General features: G+C 54.7%; 1 protein-coding gene across 1 annotated transcript in view; it reads right to left on the minus strand.

Moving 5' to 3' along the window:
* Positions 1–4005: 4005 nt before the first annotated feature.
* Positions 4006–23270, minus strand: part of MYBL2 (MYB proto-oncogene like 2) — a 28222-nt gene continuing 8957 nt past the window's right edge. The window contains exons 4-14 of the mRNA XM_060032715.1: positions 22881–22973; positions 22474–22694; positions 20282–20444; positions 16822–17109; positions 13681–14100; positions 11479–11618; positions 9903–10002; positions 8008–8121; positions 6577–6681; positions 5133–5279; positions 4006–4543 (exon numbers count right to left, since the gene is read on the minus strand). Coding sequence (XP_059888698.1) covers positions 4415–4543; positions 5133–5279; positions 6577–6681; positions 8008–8121; positions 9903–10002; positions 11479–11618; positions 13681–14100; positions 16822–17109; positions 20282–20444; positions 22474–22694; positions 22881–22973 — 1920 coding nt within the window. The 3' untranslated portion in view covers positions 4006–4414. The remainder of the gene's footprint in view (positions 4544–5132; positions 5280–6576; positions 6682–8007; positions 8122–9902; positions 10003–11478; positions 11619–13680; positions 14101–16821; positions 17110–20281; positions 20445–22473; positions 22695–22880; positions 22974–23270) is intronic.

Consider the following 23270-nt stretch of genomic DNA (forward strand, 5'->3'; position numbering starts at 1 on the left):
TGAGTGTGTTCACTTTGTGAAAATTCATCTAGCTGATCACTTGGGATCTGTGTATTGTCCTGTATGTTGAAATTCCATGGAAAGTCTTGAGAAATTGAACCTATACCTAACGTAGATGCTTTCTCTACTGCTTCTGATTCCCTGGCTACGAAACAGATGGTTACACGAAACAGGGCACTAAAGTGCTGGCCTTAACTGGGCTCAAGTCTTGACTTGACCACGTTCTAGTAACTTCTGCTCAGAACAGTCAACTGAAACATGGACACTATCTTCTCGTTTGCAGGGTTCTTGTGGACAGAAAGAAATGAGAAAGCATTTTGTAATAATATCGTAAGAGCCCATGTTTTCTGAGCCCCAAGTGTGTGCCAGTGTTCTACCCAACCCCTTCAATAACTCTGGAAGGTTAAGGGTTCTCCCATTTTATAGCCAAGAACTCCAAGGCTCAGAGCAGGAAAGAGCCAGGCTGGGATTCACATCCAGGTCTGTCTGATCCAAAGTCAGAGCTTTATCCATGGCTACCAGGAAACCCCTGGAAAGCTTGCCAGGTGTCCTGGGTAACAATCAAGACACAGGCATTGTCACAATGGCTCTGGATTCCGGAATCCTTCCTCCCACTTATTTCCAACAAAGTTCCTGGTCTCCTAAGTTCCTCCTCCACGCTGTTGAGCCCACCGTGCACTGTTCATTTCCTCAGGGTTCTTTAGCTGACACAAGCTACCTTCCTATCGGCTAGTTATTGTCACATTAATGCTGTGTAACAAACCACTCCAACATTCAGTGGCTTCAAACAACATTCTTATCATGTGTCATTTGGGGGTTGGCTAATCTAGGTCCACAAAAAAAAGCAGAAAAAAGAAAAAAGGGACACCGCCACCAGTGCCTGCAGACCTCACGTTTTTTCCCAGTGCCTAACACTGACAGAATTGATGATATGCTTGACCAGAAAAGGCAAATTTCAACACATTTCAAAGATTTGAAGTCACAGAGACTCTGCTCCCTGAACACAGAAGAATTAAGCTAGGAATCAACACTAAAAAACCATGAAGGCTTCCCTACTCGTCTAGTCCTAGCTGCCCTAGGCTTCCCTCTTGGCCACATCACATCATGGCAGGATGAGGTATCAATTAGCACCTACTGGGTACCAGGCCTGCTACTCAGGGAGAAGGACATCCCCCATGCCTTTCTGAAGAGCATTTGAGACTCAGGCTCTGTACCTGTCCTTGTCAGACTGTCCCGTTCATTACGTACTATAACCCAAATACCTATAGGTCAGCCCTAGTCAATATACAAAACAGCGTCCTGACCAGCTTGAGACCACTGGTCTGTATCAGTGAAAAATTCGATTTTCAACTCACATCGAAACTCAGCTTTAGTTGCTCTCAAACACATCCAGCCAAGGGTGGAAACATAAAATCTATCTTAGAGGGGGTTAAATCACTGTCATGACTGCATCAGAGCCTTGGTGATCTCTGGAAATAGCTGGAACATAGAAAATCTTCTCACTGGGGTCTGCTGAGAAAGTGGCTCATTCAAGCAATCATACTCCCAAGCTTATCCTGGCCTATCGGCTACCTGTCCTGAGAGCCTGATTTCCCCACCCACCAGCTTTCCTATTGCTTTTGATATTACAAGGGGGACATTTTCTTCTCTGGGTAAAAGCATCGTTATCTTCGCAATTGCTGTCCAACAACGGAGCTGGCTGCCAAGTAAGAGCCACCTCTCCCCTTCAGTGGATGAGTTCAAGCAAAGGCCAGACAACTGCTTGATGATGGATGCTGAAGAAGGGGCCTGAAAATCAGAAAAATGCTTCAAAGACCTACCAAGCACTTCAAGAAACTTCTATGGCTCACTTTACCTGCTGCTGCAAACACGCCAATGGCCACCAGGTGGCGATAGAGTTGCACCATCCTTGCAAAGGCTTTAACAGCCCAGCTTTTCGGCGAGTACCCAAAACCTAATTGAAACAAAACATAAACTCAAAATAGGAAAAAAAATAGGAATGCCATACGATCCATCACTCTCACTGCTGGGCATTTAGATGGGCACCTCGGCTCCTTGCTGGCTATTTCCCTCTTGCTTGTCACTCTGGCCTGGAAAACACCGGGCTCCGGCTGAGCGGGGATAGTCAAGCTCCCCAGGCTGCCGGCCCCGCTGGAGCACTGTGGTCCCCAACCTCATGGTCAAACCACAAGCGGGGCCCTCAGCACCCTTGCGGTGGCACCCAATCCACCCTTCCCAAGTGGGCTCTTCCCTCCCTGTCCACACGGTGGACAGACCTTCTCTCAAACCTGCCTCTTAGCAGACAGCCCAGCCCCCATGCTATTGCTCCTCTGCTGTTTTTTTCGGAGCCCCTGTTGCCTCTGGCATGTTATATATAGATCTGTCTGCCCTCTCTAGAGTCTAAGCTCCAGAAGAGTAAGGTTGTTTGGGGGTGGAGTCGGGTGGGGTATTTTTCTTTTTTTTTTTGCTCTCGTATCCTCAACACCAGAAAGAACCATGCCTCATCCGAAGCCGGGGGTGGGGGTGGGGAGGCAGTGGTTGGAGGGGCCCTGGATGCGTGTTTATTTCAGGCACAAAGCAGAGAACAGCCCCAGGGCAAGCTAACAGGTCTGCAGTGACTGCAGCCACCTTGCTTGGGGGACAGGTAAGAGCCTCAGGGTAAAGCCCCAGTGGGTGGGGAGGACAGTGGGGAGGGCGTCGCTGGGCAGACGCCCCTGGCAGGTTGCAGGCCAGTCCACTGTGAATCACCCCAAGGAGCTTATGATGACCCCGGTGGGGGGAATCCCAAGTGGTCCCCAGGCACGCTGCATCTGGGTCTGACGTGGGTGTTCCACACAGTATGACCTCCTAGAGACAAAGGTACCCCCCTGCCCCCACCCTCACTGCAGGGCAGGTCACCCATCAATGCCAACAGCCCTGTGGGGAGCAGTCAGTGACAGCGCCTGGGTCACCAGAGGAAGGGATTTGGAGGTGGGCAGAGGGGCGGCCAGGCCAAGAAATCAGCAAATGCACAGGGGCGTGAAGCTGGCATGGCCCAGCCATGGGATTGGCTGGAGTGTCCAGCTCAGCCACGTGGGCAGGAAGCAGGTGGGAAAGGTAGAGGCCCGTCACGGGTCTCAAACGGGGACCAGGACGCAGCCAGGCTTGAACCAGGCTTGGCTACGTGTGACCGATGGGGGCTGCCTGGGGAGGGCTCAATGCTGAGTCACAGAACCCTGTGTGCAGCCGACAGGACAGGGCTGTGTCAGTCAGGCAGACTTGAACCCTGGCGTCCTAACTCCCAGTCCTCTCTTTAGAGGCTGGGGACCCCAGGCAAGAGGACCTGCCCCCAAGTCTTCCTTGGGAACCAGAGGCACTGAAGCAGGGTGTGGATACCGGGCTGCCCAGACAGATGCCGTCCTGCGGTGAACTGAGACCGCAGCCCCCGGGGATGGTCACATGCCCCGTCCGATGGACCCCACTGCTGAAAACATCACTCCCTGATTTAGACCCCTCTAAATCAGACACACGCCCCTCTTCAGTCCCCAGGGACTCTTCCCGGCCACCAGTCAAGTGCCACAGTCTGTGCACTGGGCCATGACCAGGGTCCAGAGCCCAGGCTGGAACTGCTGCCTTGGCCGTGGGAAGTTAGGGCCACCGTGGCCAGAAGGTTCTGCCCAGCTGCCGGTCACTCCTTGTTTACCAGCCTGATCTGGGGGTGGGGCTCATCACAGGCCACTTCAGCCAACCACCACCCACGGCCAGGGCCAACCACTGCCCCACCCCTTCCCCAAGTCCTCAGAGCTCTGAGAAACACCCACTGGGTACAGAGAAAACTGCCTCCAGCACATTGGGTCCCTGGGGGCAACAGAGTCCAGAGACCCAGGCCTGGGCTGTGCAGACAAGGTTGCACTGAGGATGAGGGCCCCGGTCCCCGCATCCCTCAGGGCCCTAAGGACAGTCACCAGGGAAGCACTGTCACCAGGGAACCACAGGCAGGATTCAGGAGGAAGGTGGGGTCCAGAGCACAGGAGAAAAACAACTTTTATTCTTTCAAGAAAATGTAACAACTGGTTGAAGGAAGGAGCACGCTGGCCGCATCCCCTGTCCTAAGCAGGGGTCTGAGATGAGGCCAGGCCTGACCAGGGCTTGGGGGAAGCTAACGGGGCTCCTTGTGGCACCGGGGGGAGGGCTGGGCCAGCTCAGAGGTGGGACTTTGTTCTGTTAGCACCAGGAATCGCCCGCAGCTGCAGCCGGACTCGGAGACAGGACAGTGGGTGGCCCTGCTCTGTCTCCACCTGAGCAGTCTGGGGAGGGGCCGGCGGCAGAAGGCTCCCTGCAGGCGGTCATCTTTGTGTGATTCTCAAATTCACAGCCTAGACTCGGCCCCCCAGCCCCCTGTAAACATGAGAATGGGCTCGTGACTGCCAAGCCCCTAAGACAAGATGAGGGTCCGAGATGTGTGGCTGGGCTTCAGGCGGCCCAGGAGCTGCCGGGCTTTCTCCTGCATGAAGAGCTGGTCCCTGGTCCCCCCGCAGGCCACCACCTTCCAGGCACTGGTCATCTGGGAGGAGGCAAAAGGGTTACCATCCAGGCAGGGGCAGCGTGCTCCCAGGGAAGCCTGGCGACTCTGGTCGGGGAGGGGTGGGGACATTTCTATGACGCTCCCTCCCTCTAGAAGCCACAAGTCTTTCTGTGCTCACTGCACCTTCCTGGTGGACCTGGGGAAGTCACTCCCATCTCTGGGAGTCCTCAGATGTAGAGCAAGGAGGCTAGACCAGGACACAAGCCCCCCCACCCCCACCCCTACTACGCGGCACCAGCCTCCGCATGAGGAAAAGCTACAGCCACGCAGGCTGGTGAGGAGCAGAGAGGGGTTGACCTGTGCAGATGGTGAGAGGAACAGGCAGGGCACACCTGCCTTCAAGGACAGAAGTCACAGAGACAATGTCTTAATTACGAGTGAGGCCACATCATGAAGCGGGGGGGGGGGGGGCTTAGTGGAGGGCGTGGTCTCTAGTACACAGATTCCCTGAGGGAGTGACGTCTGGACAGAGATGTGAAGCCCAGGTTAATCAGGAAGAGGCAAAGCCTGTGCAAAGGCCCTGAGGTGTGAAGCGCACAGAGCAAGGGTCCAAGGAGGATGCACTCACAGGGGCAGGAGTTAGAAAGTGGCCTCGGGGCTTCTGGGCCGCCGGCTTCTCGGGCTTGGCCTGCAGGAAGCCCTCGTTGAGCAGGCTGCTGTCCTCTCTGCTGCCCGACGGGGTGAGGCCAGAGGAGCCTGGTGGGATGTTGGTTGGCTGAAACCAAAACCAAATCGAAGGCTCAACGTTTTGCCATGAGCTCTTTGTGGGAAGGAGAAAACAAAACAGCAGGCACATTCCAGCACCACCACCTCTGCTGGGATCTTGGGCAGGATATTCCTTCTCTAAGCCTCAGTTTCCTCTTCCAGGTGGGAATTCATTTAAAGATTCAGTAGGAAAACAGCTGTAAAGTACCTGTTTCAGAGCCTGGCACCTAGTAAACGCCCAATAATGCTGGTGCCTTTCTACATGAATCTGGTTCCTCCCCGTCCCAGGTGGAGACGAAGATGCTCCAGCTTCTCCTGGGACCAGAAACACCCAGAGGTGCCGGCGTCGACTGGAACTCACTGGGAGCTGCACAAAGCACCCCAGGACTCCCGGACCGGCCTTTACCCTCCTAACAGCCTACTGGGCTCAGTGCCCTCATTACAGGCAAGAACCTGAGGCTCAGGGACCTAAGAGATGCCAGAGACCAGAGCCCGGTGTCAGGACTCACCCTAGGCCTCCCACTCCACCTCCTCTGCTCTTAACCACTTGCCCTAACTTTTTCTCTTTCTGCTAATTATTCTACTTGCCCAAGGTGATGCTGGCTGGTCTGGCTGGCGGGCACTGAGTCCCCAGCCTGGCGGGGATGCCTGGCCAAAGGGAGGTTTGTCTGCACGGGCTACGAGAGCAGCAGGCGCACCTGCAGGAGCTGGTCAGGCAATGCTGTCTCATGAGCTCTGCCACAGCCCTCACTGTCTGCTACCAGTGGGAGACGGGCTCACCCCACTGTCTGCTGCAAGGGATCACTAGCATGGCATGGTTTCTGGGGCCCAGGCTCTGTGTAGGCAGCAGCCCCCTTGCTGGAGGTTGGCCTGGGAACTGGGAAGCACCCATGCCAGAGCTGAGGTGCCCCAATCCCCTGGCTATGCCCTGAGGCACGTCACCAACCCTCTCCTGGGTCACCCTCGGCAGCAGAACGCAAGGGAAGGCGCTGGGGACTCAGAAACCACGGCTGTCAAACGGGTTCTAGCAAAGCAACTCTTGCCAAACAAACCTTTCTGTGAAAGACACAAGCAGGGCTGTCTGGACTGAAGCCAGGGGGGTGGTGCCCAGCTGCCCCCTCCCTGCTGAGCCCGGCACGTGGAAGCCCAGCCTGAGAATCACCGGACTCCACCTCCAGGGTCCTCTCCAGGCTAAAGGGCTCAAGAGGCAAAGGCCCCCAGGAAGACTCTGTCCCCCCAGCCTCCTGCAGCTCGGGTGGGGAGGAGCAGGTGGCCTCACAGGATGGCTTCTCTCCCAGACCCCTTACCAAAGGCAGAGCCTTGGGCAGTGTGGACATCATCAGCTTCACGTCCTCATCCACAATGTCGAGGGCCAGGGACTTGCGGACTTTCTTGATGGGGCTTCGCCGCAGCTGGGGGAGGAGGAGGTGCTTAGGGCAGGCGTTTGGATTCCCCTGGGTCACCACCAGCGCCTGATGACGCCTGCCCCAACTGCCCTGGTCACAGAACCAGGCCCTGGTGCAGGGGAGTCCTCGAGCATGCCCGGCTGGTGAGGATTTTCTGGGGGCCGGGGGGGGGGGACCGGGACACTTTGGCCCTGCTGCAGACTCTGCCCACAGAGCAGACTGCCCGGCCAGATGCTCAGTGTTGGTACCGAGGACACCAACGCCACCCTCCACCCAACCTCATCCCCAAAGGGACCAAGTGCAGCCCCCAAGTCTCTACTGCACGAAACGCTCCCCTAAACAGCCAAGTTACAGCTAAAACACCTACCTGCCGGTGAGTGACACGGAGATGTGGGACCCCACAGGACACAGGCTGTTAAAGGAATGCTCAGCCCCACCCCCGCACTTCCTATAAGCAGGCCAGGGGTCAGCTCCAATGCCAGGGAGGGGCTCTGAGACTAGTACTCACCCCCCAACCCAGCACTGTGCCCCAAACAGGTGCCACCGCGGCTCAGAACCACCTTCGGACACAGAGAGGCCACGGAGGGTCCCGGCCATGCTCTACGTACACGCCCAGGGACGCATCCCAGTGGGTCCCTCCCAGCCTGGCCACCCACGTTCCCACCCACCCTCTACCCCGGCACACTCCCGTCTTCCCTGCCCCCAGGAGGGCACCTGGGGAGAAAGGGGCACAAAGACACACCCTCCACCCCGGCACACTCCCGTCTTCCCTGCCCCCAGGAGGGCACAAAAAGGGGCACAAAGACAGAGGGGACATGGAGCCACCTGCTGCTGGGAAACCCCACGTGCCCGGCGGCGGGAGAGCTTGTCCAGTACGGCCCAGCCCTGCCCAGAGCAGCTCCCCACCTCACCGGAGCCCACTGTCCCCCACCTGCTCATGCAGCCAGGACACCTGGCTGGCTCCATACCAAGGATTTCCCTTGAGATCCTCTTTGTGCCCTTTCTACCCCCGTAACACTGTCTGTATTGAGGCACTAGGGTGTTTGCCGTTTCCACCCATTGCACTCCTGGAGGGAGCGACCACTCTGGGTCTTGCTTACTGTTCTGACGACCACCCCCAGCCCAGAGCCCGCTTCAGAGGGGTCCAAACAGTGCTGAATAAGTGAGGCACCAGTTCAAAGGGGAAGAGGGAAGGGTCCCAGGCACCAAGGCCTTACGTTGGTTGGTTTCACGGACAACCACTCTGCAGGAACAAAGGGCCGGGGCCACAGTTCCACTTCCCCTGGTGCCTTATGTCTACCAGACCCGCTCCCCGCTCGGCCAGCCACTCACCCCAGCCTTCCTCTTCTGCTTCTCGGGCCTCACTTCATCCTCAATGATGAGCTCGATGCCGGCCTCAGAGCGCAGCACCTCCTTCAAGTCCTCCTCCAGGTGCGGGGTCTGGGGCTACAGGCAGGGATGTGAGTGAGGCCCTGCACCCAGACCGTAGGACACAGGCAGAGCCTGCTCACGGGAGCGGCGGGGCAGACCCAGGCAAAGCAGGGAGGAGGCCCAGTGCCGGGACACTGGCCTCACACACAGTATTCACGGCCACTAACTGTCCTGCCTGGGACACTGGCCTCTGCTCACCGAGAGCCGCACAGCCCGGACTGTCCCCACTTGACCACAGCCAACCTCACACAACCCGGAGAAATAGCTGTCTACCTCTTCCACGAGGTAGAAATGGAGGCTCAGAGAGGGCGAGACCCCAGCCCAAGGCCACACAGCTGTGAGGTTAGAACCTGGATGCACTCAAAACCCTAACTCCTTCACCCCTCAGTCCCACAGTAATGGGGACATTGATTCCATTTCCCTTTCTCGGGCCTGGGGGCTCAGGCGGCAGAGACCAGGGGAGGGAGAGAGCTACTGAGCAGCAGGTGTAGGGTACAGTAACACCCGAGAAGTCACTCTAAAAGCCCCCATGTGGGCTTCCCTGGTGGCGCAGTGGTTAAGAATCCGCCTGCCAATGAAGGTGACACGGGTTCGAGCCCTGGGTCTGGGACGATCCCACATGCCGCAGAGCAACTAAGCCCGGGCGCCACAACTACTGAGCATGCGAGCCACAACTACTGAGCCCACGTGCTGCAACTACTGAAGTCCATGCGCCTAGAACCCGCGCTCCACAAGAGAAGCCACCGCAATGAGAAGCCTGTGCACAGCAACAAAGAGTAGCTCCCGCTCACCACAACTAGAGAAAGCCCGCGCACAGCCTCGAAGACCCAACGCAGCCAAAAATAAAGAAATTAATAAATTTATTTAAAAAATAATAATAAAAGCCCCCATGTACTTGAACTATCGCTGCCAAGGGCAGATTCACCCTCCAGCTGTGCCTGGAGAGCACGCAGACCTCTTAGTATCCGGGAGCCGAACCCCACTCAGACAGGAAAGGGCAGTGCTGACTGGGGCCTGGCCTGGGGCCTGTGCAACTCCACCAGCTGCATCCCAGCATGGGGAGACCACGGCTCCACCACCCAGACCCCACATGGTGAGCACGGAGGGGAGCTCGCTGCAGGCTTTGTCCACAGGAAATGCTTCTCCACAACCTGCCTTTCTCCCACCTTCAGCTGGTTTCTAAGACACAGCCTATTTCGGAAAACCCGGGGTGCCAGCTCTCTCTTTTGCCCTTGGGGAAAGCAGGACCGTCCCGCGAACCAGGAAGAGTCAGGGGAGAAGGGCCGTTCTCACACTGCTGGGGAATCACGCCAGGAGGTGTCTCCTCACTGGCGAGCCATCTCCAGCCCACCCGAGTGCTTTCCCGTGTTTTGCAAAGGACGGGCAGTTGGTCAAAAGGCTTCGGTTTGAGGAGCAATTCGACACTTTCCTGAACCAGCCCCAGCGCCCGAGCAGGTCCTTCTCCGTCCCAACTCCTGCCCATGTTCCACTTGGCATGGCCATGTGCTGAGTATTTAGTCATTTATGCACTTACATGCTGAATGCCAGCTTCCACCACCCCAAACTCCCAGCTTCACCAGGACGCCACTGTGGCTCCAGCACCCAGCACCGCCTGGCACGTGGCAGCTGCTCGAGAGAGGTCTGATGAACTGGTAACTCCACCCCGGGGGCCCCATTTGTAAAACTAGGGTATCTGCAACTTCTCAAGGCTGTTGGGAGAATCTAATGAGATCTCAGAGGGACGGGGCCCTGTGAACTGTAAATGGCTGGAGGACCAGCCCGGCCGTACCACGTACCAGGGGCTTTAGTGGTCCGTACTTCTCCAGGGCGTTCTTGAACGGGGTCGGTGTGTGAGGAGTGCTGTCCCTGGAGTACTTCTGATCTGGGGTTACAAACCTGCCGGGGACAGAGGAGGTGGCTTCACGACGGGGCTGGGGGCAGACACCAGCTGCTCTGCTGCAGGCTGCCCGTGAGTCCCACACCGCCCTCCACCAGACCTCTGCCTCAGCAGCAGGGAGGCCACCCCCGGACACAGTCTCTTCCCATCACACTTGCCCACACACCCACCTCCCCACCCCCGAAGGGAGTTACGGGGGCTGAGAAGAAGGGCTATCCTCAGAAACGGGAAAGGGTCTGAGAGGGTCCAGCACACCCGAAAGGCTGGAAGAACGACTGAGAAGGCTGCTGTCACTAGGATTCTCCATAAAACAAGGCCGGCCTGTGGCCACACTGCAGAACCAGCGAGAGAAGGGGGAGGCGAGGAAGGTGGGGATCCAGGAAGACCGCATCCCTCTCCAACCTCTCTCCGGAGAAGCAGCGACTCCTTTTGTGGTTCCAGCTGTCTGTTTAAGAACTTCAAGTCCAGGATTTTGGCTTGAATAGAGAATCATTTCTCATGAAACGTTATCTAAGTATCAATTCTTTTTCTTGCTTCCAGCCTATGTTTAAGAGCTTAGATTTGAAGTCCAGGATTTCGGCTTGAAAGGAGAATCATTTCTCATGAAGCCTACTTATGTTAAATGTTAGATCAACTCTTGAGAGACTGACTTCTGACCAAGCGATTCATACATCTTTTCTGAAATTACGTATCATGACAAGAACTAAAACTCCTGAACTGATTCCTGAATTACAACTTAACTGCTGAAACATGAATAACAATGCTTCTTCCCCGGCACGTGTAACAAGCAGAAGACCAGTTAGGTAACTCTCTCTACCTGGAATTCAAGAGTCACGATGACACAAGGGAGGAAACTTATTGTGAGAGCACCTCCACAGAAGCAGGTAAGCAACCTGTACAGGCTGGAGGTGAAACGCTGTGCTTCACACACACGGGAGGCGGGGCACGGCCGTCCCTCCTGACTAAGCACCAGAGAGGCGAGAGAACCGGGGGCCCGTCTGTCCTCCACGCAGGGCTACTCAAACACAGTGGATCTGCACTTGAAACTTATAAAGGATGCAGAGATTAAATTTTTCGTGGCAGTGTGGACTCTCTCCATTTCTGAGATTAGAAAACCATCAAGTTAAAAAATAAAAAACGGGGAATTCCCTAGTGGTCCAGTGGTTAGAATTCCGCGTGCTCTCACTGCCGAGGGCGCAGGTTCAATCCCTGGTCAGGGAACTAAGATTCCTCAAGCCATGCGGCGCGGCCAAAAAAAAGAAAAAAAAAAAGAAAGAATTAGAACAGAGGTGAAGCAGCAGACTACCCTGACGGAAGTGAAGAGGTGTGGTGACCAGGAGGAGGCGGCCTTCCTGTAACAGAGTCTCAGGCGGTTTTCCAAGGGGTCCCTCCCCCAGAGAACCTCCTGCGCCAGGCCGGCCACTGCTTGGGGAGGGGCAGGCCCAGTGCAGGTGGGGCGGGGGCACAGCACTCACGCAGCGTGTTTCTGGTGCAGGGGCGTCTTATCCCGGTGCAGTGGCGTGGTGACCACCACCTTCTGGCTGCACACGGGGGTGGACGTCAGCGAGGGGCCCTCCAGCTCTAGTGTGTCCTGTTTGTTCCAGAAGTTCAGGAACTGCCAGGAAGACAAAGGAAACAAGACAAGGTGATGACCTCAGAGCCCACCGGCAGGCGCCAGAGAGCAGAGGCCAGGACAGATGGGCAGGGACCCACTGAGCAGGTCCATGTAGACCCCAGGCTGGGCATCACCCAATCCTCGCTTTGCCAGGATGATGGGAGGTCCATCTCCCACCCCCACGTGCTGCTGACGGTGTACTTAAGGCAAAGGAAGCTGACCGAGAGCAGCTCCTTTTCAGAAAAGAAAGTAGCTCTTAAATGAACTGCGACAGGCGGGTCAGTGATGATGGAGATGGTGACATCAACACTTAGACACACCCTCTCACACCAGAGCTGAGCACTGCACACTGAGAATTTCACATAGTTTTCACAGATCCTCTGAAATGTAAAGATCACGATCCCCCTTTACAGATAAGAGAGGTTTGGATTCTTGCGCTGAGTGCTAGAGGTAGGGGCGGGACTCAAACCCAGATCTGAAGCACCACCCTCTCCCCTCTGCCCTGAAGGTGCCCTTGGCAGCTCAGGGCCACCTGCAGCCCTCAGGCCCACTGCCCTCTGCAGGGTCCCTGGGCAGGGCAGCTGCACCCCGTCACCCTGGGCTGCTCTCTGGGCAGCTCCAGCCCTGCTGTCTTCCTTCTCCAGCCAGCAGCCCTCACGGGGGGCCTGCTATGGGCGAAACTGTGTTCTCCCCAAATTCACACGTTTACACCGTAACTCCCAGTACCTCAGACTGTGATTGTATTTGGAGATGGGCCTTTAAAGAGGTGATTATGGTAAAATGAGGCCACATGGGTGTGCCCTGATCCAATAAGACTGGTGTCCTTAGAAGAAGTTTACAAAAGAAAAAGAGATTATAAGAGAAAAGAGATTAGGACACAGACACTGAAGGAAGACCACCTGAAGACACAGAGAGGAGATTACCACCTAGAAGCCAGAGACCTCAGAAGAAACCAATCCTGCTCACACCCTCTCGGACTTCTAGACTCCAGAACTAAGAAAATGAGTCCGTTGTTCCACTCCCCCTGTGTGCAGTTCTTTGTCACGGCAGCCCAAGTGAACTAACACAGGGCACCTTGCAGAACCACCAGACATCCCGATACAAAGGCCTGGCCTCAGTCCTTCTACAGCAGAGACGGTGGCCTCTGGAAACATGCCACCACTGGGCCTCATTCTCTCACGTCCCCACAGGAGGGAGGAGACCCTTGAGACCCAAAGCCGCTGCCCCCCCCTTGCCCCACCCCTCCAGTCTATCCCCCACCCACAGCCCCCAGCGCAGTGCATACCCCCTAGCTGTACCCAGGACTCTCCGAGGCCCCAGCCCCCATCCCTCAACCCTCCTCCTGTCCCCATCAGTCCTCCTGCCCCCCGTCCGTGAGCCCTAGCTCTGGACTTCACACCACACTCTGCTCTCCCCTTGACTCCAAGCCTTTATTCAAGCCGATCAATCGGTCAGCAACCCCCACCTGGGACACCACTCTGAGTGCCTCCCTCACCACTAGGAAAGACAGGGCCCCCAGGCTCCCCCCAGCACTGTGTCTATTACAAACAGAGCCTGGGAAGCAGTACTCAACACAACAAGCCCTCAGCGACTCAATAACTGCTCCTCCCACAGCCCTTTCCTCAGGACATGGTGACCACCAAGTCCCCCACCCCAGCCATCCTCTCATGGGCAGGGCTGTCATCAGCCCCTTCGCTCCCCAGGGCTGGCAAACCTGCTATAAAATCGGTGCTCAGTAAACTCACTCTTAACACACACCGAGTCCTCTTCCCTTCTCGGCCCTTTTATCACCCTCTGCCCCCAGCTCCAGCAATCCCCCTGCTCATAGAAGCCCTGGCTGACACCCTTCCCCGACTAGATGCACCCGAAGTACCAGAAGCCGCCTTTTTTACTCCATTCAGCACGTTTATTTGGGTGCTTTTTTATTAACTGGTCTTCCCATCAGCACGGACGCTTCATGAGGGCAGGGCCAGGCCCGTTTCTGCCCTCCAGGGTCCCCAGCACTGGGCACAGGGGGGCTGTCACCCGCACCCAGAGAACAGTCGGGGTGGGGTCCACGCACCTGGGAGGGCGAGAAGGGCAGGGTCTTGACGGGCGTGCTCTTCGGGGTGAGGCTGTTGCAGGAGTCCAGGAAGGACAGGCTGGCGCTGTTCTCCGTGACAGGTGACAGGGCGACTCGCCTCTTCTTCTGCCGCTTGAGCACCGAGGGCGGCGTGCTGATGCCCGAGCCCCCCACGTCAGTGCTGGGGGAGATAGGGATCAGCTCGCCCCGGCTGCTCCGGCTCAGGTCCGAGATGGTGTGGCCATCCAGGCGGTACTCGGTCACGCTGGGCACAGCGGCGGCAGGCTGGCGGGGTGGCGGGGCCTGCTGCTGCTGCTGCTGCGATGGGTGGGGCTGCACCGGACTGCCGCCAATGCTGCCCTCTGCGGACGGCTCCTCGGGGAGGTCAAACTTACTCAGGTCACACCAGGCATCGGGGTCCTGCCCAGAGAGGGGGTTTAGGAATAACTGCAACGGCTCTGCTTTTGTACCGGTTCATATACCACAGGGCTCATTCGTTAAAGGAAAATACACAAGCATCAAGCATGAGCCTACAGGGACTTCCCTGGTGGTCCAGTGGTTAAGACTCCACGCTTCCACTGCATGGGGCACGGGTTCGTTCCCCGGTCAGGGAACTAAGATCCCGCAAGCCGCCAAAAAAAAAAAAAAAAAAAGGATGATCCCACAGCCCAGAAACCATCACCCTTAACATTGGCCTGCCTTTCCTCAGATCCTTCTTTGTATCTGTATTTGGAAACATAACCGAAGTCACATCGTGCCCGTGGCTGCTTGCTGTTACTTACAAAAATGTTCTGTGTGTTTTTAAGATATACAAAAAGCACAAAGAAAACTCACATACCCATCAATAAGCCTAAGAAATAAAACCTTGTCACTAAAGCGCCAGGTCCACCTGGCACACCCTCTGCCCGCATGCAGGATATCACGGCCTGAATTTACCATCTTTATGCGTTTGTTCATCAATTACCACTTACATGTGTCCCTAAATATTTAGTATTTTCAATGTTTCTAACTTTAGTACAAATCATTTCTAGTTAACTTCTTTTTTCCATTTAAAGTTTCGGTAAAGCTGGAATAATGATTGCACCTCATTCTATTACCTATGAGTTTAATATTTACTGTCAATATTAGTTGTTATTATAGTGAAAAAAGGTCAACTTTTAAAAATTTTAAGGGCTGTAAAATGTACCATCATTTGGACATGTTACATAATTGTCCCCTTTCTATAGGACATTAGGTTTTCCCCCCTAATTCTTAAAAATTAAAAATAGCATCTTTATGAACATCTTGGATGTAAATCTTCTCCTGCGTTTGTAGCTATTTCCTTAACAGAGAACTGGAAGTGAGGCTTTGGGCCCAAGGCCGTGAGCAGGTTGAAGGGTCTTGATTTGCCAGCCACGTACCCAGAGTGCACCACTGGGCTCCATGACCCTGTCAATCGCAGCGCCTCCTTGGGTGCTTCACCTACACTGTTTCCAACCCCACAGCCACCCTGCTAGAGAAGCATTACTTTCCCTTCTCATACTGAGGAAGCCAGGTCAGAGAGGGTGTGATCGCCCTGAAGTCACTAAGTTTCCAAGAGCAATTCTAAGAGGCATGCCCACGTCTTTCTGCCCTTGCCCAGTAAACTACAACCCAGCCCAAAGGCTTCTGGATACAGAAGTTTCCACTGGTCCCTGGAGGTCTGGCCCTGAATGGACCAAGACCCTAGTGGTGATTTCTATTTCTGGTCCTTGGAGCTCAAAGAAGCCTGGCAAGTTCACTGCTAAGGGTGGAGGCCGGCTCAGAGCTGTGCCATCTCCAGGCATTCCTCCCAGCAGCCAACCCCAACCTCGGAGAGGCCCGGAATGGATGGCATCTAACAGACCAGAGCACATGCTACAAGGACTGCCCGGAGAGACAGACGGCAGTGTTTCTGCAACTACTATCGCTCCCCATCAGTCGCTGAAGGTCATCGTGGAGAGCTCGAGCTCGGCACTCGCCAGCTGTGTGACACTGGACAAGCCTCCTAACCTCTCTGAGCTTGAGCTGAGTCCACCACCCACTCCACCGGCACCAGCAGTGCAGAGTGGGCCCACTCTCATCTCAACCCTTCCTCAGAGCCCAAAGGAGTGACAGCCCACGGTGGTCCCGGAGCTATTTGCTGAACAGACTGACACACGCATCGCTACCCTGAAATCCCTTGTAGTGAAGGGGACACCACAGTCTCAGCCACTAGGGGCAAGAGGTGAGACCCAGAGCCAGAGGGTCTGAGCAGACAGCCCACCTGAGACCCACCCCACCATCCAAACGCTCACTGGGCAGGACAGTGGAGCACAGCATGATGGTTAAGACCTTACTTGCTGTGTGACCTTTGACCTTTGGGTACACTTACTTGATCTCTCTGAGCCTCAGTCTCATCTGCAAAACACAGAAAGGACACCCCTCACAGGATACCGTGTGGACTATGTGTTAAACCCACAGCCTGGTATTTAGCAAATGCTCAATAAACAACATCAATATTCTCAGCCAATAGGAGGAAGCCCAAGTGGGAAGGTGAGTATGGGCGCTGCCCACTGAACCCCTCTACCCCTGGTCGCCGGCCTCTTCCCCACCACCTCCTAAAACCCACTTCACACCACAGGCCTGGCTGATGGACCTGGGAGGTCCCACCTTGGTCACACCCCGCACCGGGGTGCCTTCCCCAAAGGGGCACAGTCCACAGGCAGCGCGGCCCCAGGGGCAGCTGTACCTGAGCAATCAGGACCCGCTCACCACTGCAGCCCCAAACCCTGGCCCTTCCCAGGGGCCTCTCCAGGGACACCCAACCACCTGTGCTGCCACACACACCAGTGCCCACCCGGGCTGTGTTACCGCTTCCAACACCTTCCCCTTCAGCCCTGAGGACTCTGTCGTACGGCTTCCACCGCGAGCCCTCCCAGCCCACCCTGCGCTGTACAGGTGAGGCAGGAGCTCCCCGAGGGCAGGCGCTGCACAGCCACTATCTTGGCATCACCAGGCCCTGGTGCTGGGCTGGGCACTCGGCACCAGCTGAGCCACATCAGCGAGACAACGAACAGACGGAAGGACGGACGCCTACGGAGAGAAAGTGCTCCCTGCTGGGGGTGCTCGGGGCCCACTGTGAAGCGCCGTGACCAACATTACCGACTCGATCAAGTCCAGGGCTTCAGAGAGGCTGGAGCCCACGGCAGGGATGAGGAGGTTTGCGGCCTCCACCACCCACTTGTAGGGCAGGCTGGTTTCCGGCGAGGAGCCCTCCTGGTCTTCACGCTTGGGGAAGTCCTCCAGCGGCTCTGGCGTCTGCACTCCATCCAGCTCTGTGGGGACGGGCTCCTGCTCCTGGGAGGGGGCAGCCGCCGTGGCCTCCTCCTCACTGCTCTCCTCTTCCTTCAGGGCAGGGAACGCCGGGGGCCAGCCGGTCACGAGACTTCCCTGGTGGGCACAGGGCACGCGGTTTGGATTTTTCGTTATGAGATATAAACTATGCCGTATTCCAGCTAACAGTGCACAACCCGAATCTAATAATAAGGAAACACAAGTGAACCCAAACTGAGAGACAGTCTATAACATAACTAGCCCTACCTTATGCTTCAAAAACATCAGTATCGTGAAAGGCTCGGAAAGGCTGATGAACTATCCCAGATAAAATTAGACGAAAGACATATGACAACGAAGCAGTGTCTAAACCTGGACTGGATCATGGGCAGGAAAAAGTGGAATCTAGACGGTAGGTTAGTCAAAAGTCCTCGCACCAATGTTAAATTCCAAGTGCGTACTGTTGTCACACAGGTGAATGTCCTTATTTTGAGGAACACACACTCAAGTATTAAGAAATAAAAGGCACAATGTATGGAATCAACTCTCAAATAACTCAGGTTAAAAAAATATGCATATTGGAACTTCCCTGGTGGTCCGACGGCTAAGACTCCAGGCTGTCGCTGCAGGGGGCCTGGATCCGCATGCCACAGCCATTAAGTAAATGATTAACTACAGGGTCTTTAAAAAAAATAAATGTACATAGAGAAAGATAAAGCAAATCTGACAAATGTTAATGAACCCAGTAAAGGATACAGGCGAGCAGTTTTCTTACAACTTTTCTGTATACTTAATATTATTTCAAAATGAAAGTTTGAAAAAGGAGTGGAGACTAATTTTTTTTTTTTTGAGACTGACTTTGTGACAGGAAAGAAAGAAAGAAAAAGAGGTAGATCGTTAGGGCAATCGCTCTCCTGGCAGAACCTCCGAAACAAGCTTGACTCGTTGACCTGACGGCCCCTGAGGAGCCTTGCAAACAGCACAAGTGATTAACAGAGGCCTGGTCGAGCGCGAGAAGCGGTCCAGTGTTAACGGGGTGGGGGGGAACGTGGTCTCTGGATGCAGACAGAGCTCTGCCATTTCCCTGCTCCGGCAAGCCTGTGATGAGGGTCAGTGTCCTCGCCTATAAAATGAGGACACTGAGGCTTACTGAGCAGGGAGGGCGCACAGATCAACAACTGTGTGAAAACCTTTCAACCTAATTAGTAGTTACCGTTGCCACTGCTGTCAAGTGAACAGAATGGAAATGGTTTGTGATATAAGCAAAGGAAGAAAAGGAGATAAGAGCAGATTGGATTAAAACCTTATAACTGCTATAACTGGAGGGGAAGAATGCTATGAATACTATTTAAAAGCTACCAACATGTGATTCCCACTTCAGAAAACAGCCACTTTGGAAAAAGTGTGGCAATTTCTAATCAAGTTCAGTACTTATCATTTATAATTGCAAGCACTGACTAGTGAGGCAGTCCCATACACACAGAACAGGTGGACCTTTTCTGGCAGGCAATCTAGCAAAATGTATTAACATCTATTTTGTTTTTGTTTTTTGGGGGGCGGGGGGGCCATGCCACACGGCATGGGGGATCTTAGTGCCCTGATCAGGGAATCGAACCCAGGCCCCCTGCACTGGAAGCAGGAATCTTAACCACTGGCCCACCAGGGAAGTCCCTTATCGTTTTTAAAGAATGTATCTATCTACCTCTAGGAATTTCCCAAGAGACAACTGAGCAGAGATTTAGCTACGAGGACAACATTAAAGTTTTGTTTCTAACAACAAAAAGTCAGGTGAACCTTAATTAAAGAAATTACCAGCACAATAGAACCATTAAAATGACAGTGGAGAGGAGTGGGTGAGGCTGAAACCCACACTGTAACCTGACCTGTGTGCTCAGGATCAAGGTCTGGAGCTCCCCCTGGCCCAGCAGGGCCAGCCTCCCAGACACAAAGCGCCAGGGGGGTGAAAACAGAGTCTAGGAAATGACTTTCAGCCAAGGAGGATTTTCAGAGACTACTGTCCACTCTGCCCTATCCTGAAAGACAACTTCTCCGTGTCTGCTGACGCACATTGTTTCTCTCTGGGGCACGGATGCTTTTTATTTAATCAGAAGTAAAAGCCTGGAAAACATATTACTTAGGCATACAAGAAACTGAGAAGTGAATTCCTCTGGTTAGGGGACCCATGGGGAATCCAGACAGGAGGGAGAAGTCCTTTTACGTTTCACTTTACAGCTTTTTCAACTGTTACCGCATAGATGCTCTCATATCTGGGAAGCAAGGAATAGTCTCTGAAGCTGAAAAATCCGGAAAGAGAGGCAAAAACATGATATAACGCTCCAGCAGGGTGTTGCAGAAGAACTGGAGCAGTGAACAGTTATAATCTGGCCAGCAGGAAAAGGAAAGGTGGAGCATTAAAAAGAACTATTCAATAGTTCACGATTACAGAAAAGATTGGAAAACAGTGTAGAGGAAGCGTGTCACCTGCCATGTACCCAGCAACGGCCCATCTTCATACTCTGACACATGTGCTTCAAATCTTTGTTTTTTAAGAATAAATCATATGAGATAGTTCAAAAATAACCAAAAACACCTGAAACTACTATAATATTGTAAATCAACTATACTTCCATTTTAAAAATAGTATGCTCTGGAGTGTAGGATGGGAGATGTTAACAATTGTAAATGTAACACCATATGACTTCATTTGTGTGACTTTCTAGAAAATTACAGAGACAGAAAACAGATGAAGGGTGCCAGGGACTAAGGATGGGGGAAGGGCTGAAAGAATATGGGGGGTGATGGAGAGGTTGTGTGTTGACTATGGTGGTGGCCACAGGACTGTTTAAAGCTGTCATGACTCAGACCTGCACATGAAACACAGTGAATTTTACTGTATGTGCTTGTACCTCAACAAATCTGATTTTTTTTAGAATTGCAAATGTGCTTTTAGTATGAAAAGGCTGGAAAGAGCAACGGGTAGGAAGGAAGCTGTTGAGGACAGGAGGAGGCTGAGGACCTCCCCACCTGACCCTTCTTCACCTGGCGTCAGCTCTGGCATCCTGCATCTGTGGACAGATGAGCACCAAGCATGGGCACAGGTGACACAGGGAAAGGCCCTCATGAGAAATGTGAGGCCACAGTGAGAACCTCTTGTAGGATTAAGGAACAGCCATGGAACAGGTGAAAAAGGAGGAATAGGTGTTGGTGAGACGGCATCGGATACACATGAAAACAAACCAGCTAGCCCAAGCCCAGTGGCTGAGCTGCCTGACATCCCCGCCCCACTCACCTGGCCTTCTGAGGCCGGGGCACTCTGGCAGCCGTCCTTGTCCTCCAGCTCCAGCAGCAAGTACATGGGGGGCTTGCTGTCTCTGGACTCACTCAGGAAGCCTCCCGTGTCCACCTTCCTCTTGATAGTGGAGTTCCAGTGATTCTTCACAGCATTGTCTGTCCTACAGGGGCCAACCGGGGATCTTTGACCCCAGCACTGGGGCCCATGCGCCACCGGGCGCGTCACTAGCCTCCCTGAGCTGAGCTCCCACCTCTGTAAATGCGGGTTCAGCCTGAGGAGTTCTAAGGGCTCTTAGCTCTAAGATGAAGTCTGACATGCTTGCAGCCTGTAACGATTTACGGAGTATTTCCACACACCTCTGAGAAATAAGCAAAGGTCTTATTCAGCCTACAGGGTAAAATCCTAACACTGAAACATTCTGTGTTCATTCTCATGAATGAACGTTCATGAGAGGGAACATTCTCATTCCCTTTCCCACTCACTCTGCATTTGTAGAAACCGTAAGCAAGCTGCCGGCCGGTGGCCCCTGTCCTGAGGCTCAGTGACCTGGAACACAAGCCCTGATCACGTCCCACAGACAGAAAATGGCCAAAGAGGGCACAGAGGATCCACTACTGACCACTCTGAGCCTTGGCTTTTTTATCTGGAGAATCAAAAGACTACTTCACTCTCCATCACTTGCTGGAGGAAACATATATGGTGTAAGTCAGGAGTAGTACCCCCACTACAGAAGCAGAAAGTAGCACAGTGGTACAGGAGTCAGGGAAGCGTGGAGGGAGAGAAGCAGACAGGGACCGCAAGACAGAGTAACAGAGCAGTAGGAGCAGACAGCAGTACGAAGCCCAAAGAAGTACGAAACTACAGAAGCACACAGCAGCATCACGGTGAGTAGCACGGGGGGCTCAGCAGCCTCAGAGCCCACAGACCTACAGCAGTTCAGAAGTGCAGACACACAGAGGCGCTGCCTTCTTTGGGTTTCCGAGCAGAGTGCTTTTCCCTTGAACCGTGAACAGAGAATAGCAGCTTGACGGAGCCACCAGTCTAAGAGGAGGGTCTGGATCTCTGTTCATTCCCACTGAAGGCTGTCAGGACGCAGTGCTGACTGCGCAGGGGTCGGGGCACGGTGGGGAGGTGGCCAGGGACTGACCACAGTTGGAAAGGACAGAGAAACCTTCCCTGAGGAAATAACGTCCCCACTGAGAACCAAAGGATGAGAGCGTGTTGGCTACATCATGGGTACAAGTTAGAGGGCATCCAAGCTGCCAGGAGCACAGGGCGCTCGTGCTCAGAAAAGAGCTCTCCCGTGTCTAAGGGAGAGAGGAGGTCGGAGCAGCTAAGGCCCCAAAGATGAGCAAGGGTGACGGCAGACCAAGGCGAGGCTGGTGGCATCAGCCAGGCCAGGCTGGCCACACGGGAAAGAGGCTCGTGTCCTCAACCCAAGTGTTTTAAGAAATGCCAAAAGGATAACACACTCCGGTTTGAGTTTTGGAAACAGATGATTCCAGAATCCAGGGGAAAGAGACCATCTGCCATTTTATTTCCTCTCCTTCCCAGGACCGCAATGCCATGGCAAAGAAAGGAAACAAAATAAGGTAAAAATGCACACAGACGAAAAGAGCAGGGTAGAAGACAGTGGTGAGTAAGTGATTTTTTATAAGTTTCCAGAAGATGGAAAGCAGTTAGCGGAGCAGTGAGCAACTTAGGAGACTGGGAATTGACCCTGGAGCAGGATTCTAGCAAGAATGGAGCCAAGTCGTCCTAATGCTCCCTGAAGAACACCAAGAGGCCCAGGGCTTGGAGGGGCCAGGCCCAGCGTGAAGAGTAGGGTGGAAACAGGCAGTGGTTCGGACGTCCAGATCCTGGCCCTGACCTCATAGGCAGGAGGAAAGAGGTTTATTCTCTAAAAAATAACCAGGCCACCCCGGCCACAGCAGAGGGCAGGGATGGCACAGAGCCGAAAGTGGGACCAGATGAGAGGCTGCACAGTGAATGGGAGGCCCCCAGGCCCCTCTCCCTTCCCTGTCCCAGACTCCAAGCAGCTGGGTCCCCCCCTGCCCCTCCTCCCCTATCCCCTCCCACCCCGTCAAGAATCTGAAGGACTCGTTCGCTTCTGGGAAAAGTGAACAACTCCAGAGAAATCGGGACTGGGCCTTGGAACATCCCCGCAAAGGCCCCAGCAGGCAGCTCACCTCCCCGGCAGCATCTTGGCGATCTCGGCCCAGCGGTTGCCCAGCACCTTGTGGGCCTCGCAGATGATGCGGTCCTCCTCCTCCGTCCAGCAGGACTTCTTCACTTCGGGGTTGAGGTGATTGTGCCAGCGCTCGCGGCACTGCTTCCCCAGCCGGCCCTTCAGGTGCTTGGCGATCAGCGTCCACTGCTTCGTGCCGTACTTCTTGACCAGCTCGATGACCTTGGGGGAAAGCTGCTGTGAGGCCGGTGGGACCGGCCCTTTCCCCACCCCAGCACCGACCAGTGGGATGTCACACACCCAAGGTCCAGCTGGACAGCCCAGCCACCACCCAGGGCAGCCTCAGTCCCTTGACTCCCGGGGGTGGGTGAAGGCCCGCCACGTGGCAGGCACTGTCCTGGGCATTACCTTCTGGTCCTCCTCTTTGGTCCATGGCCCCTTGACGAGGTCTGGATTCAAGACCCTCAGCCACCGGTACTGGCACTGCTGGTCAGTGCGGTTCTGGGAAGAGGACAGGCACCCGTGAGAACTCCTGGGATGGTGGCCCTGGACCCTGGACACACACTGGGCTCAGGGGACACCTCGGCGGGGTTCTGTCTTGTTCCCTGCACCACCACACACTGCCTGCCCACGGGCCGGAACACGCATGGTTTCCCTGTGCTACCAGAGGGCCCGGATGGAACCAGGCAAACTCAGAACCATGTGGGAAGCCACCACCAGCTGCCCTAACACAAGGGGGCTGCCCCGTGCCAGCCCGCAGGCTACATCAGGGATCCTTGCTTGCTTCTGGGAGGGTAG

The sequence above is a fragment of the Delphinus delphis genome, chromosome 15 (assembly GCF_949987515.2).
Source record: "Delphinus delphis chromosome 15, mDelDel1.2, whole genome shotgun sequence".
NCBI classification, from domain to species: Eukaryota; Metazoa; Chordata; class Mammalia; order Artiodactyla; family Delphinidae; genus Delphinus; species Delphinus delphis.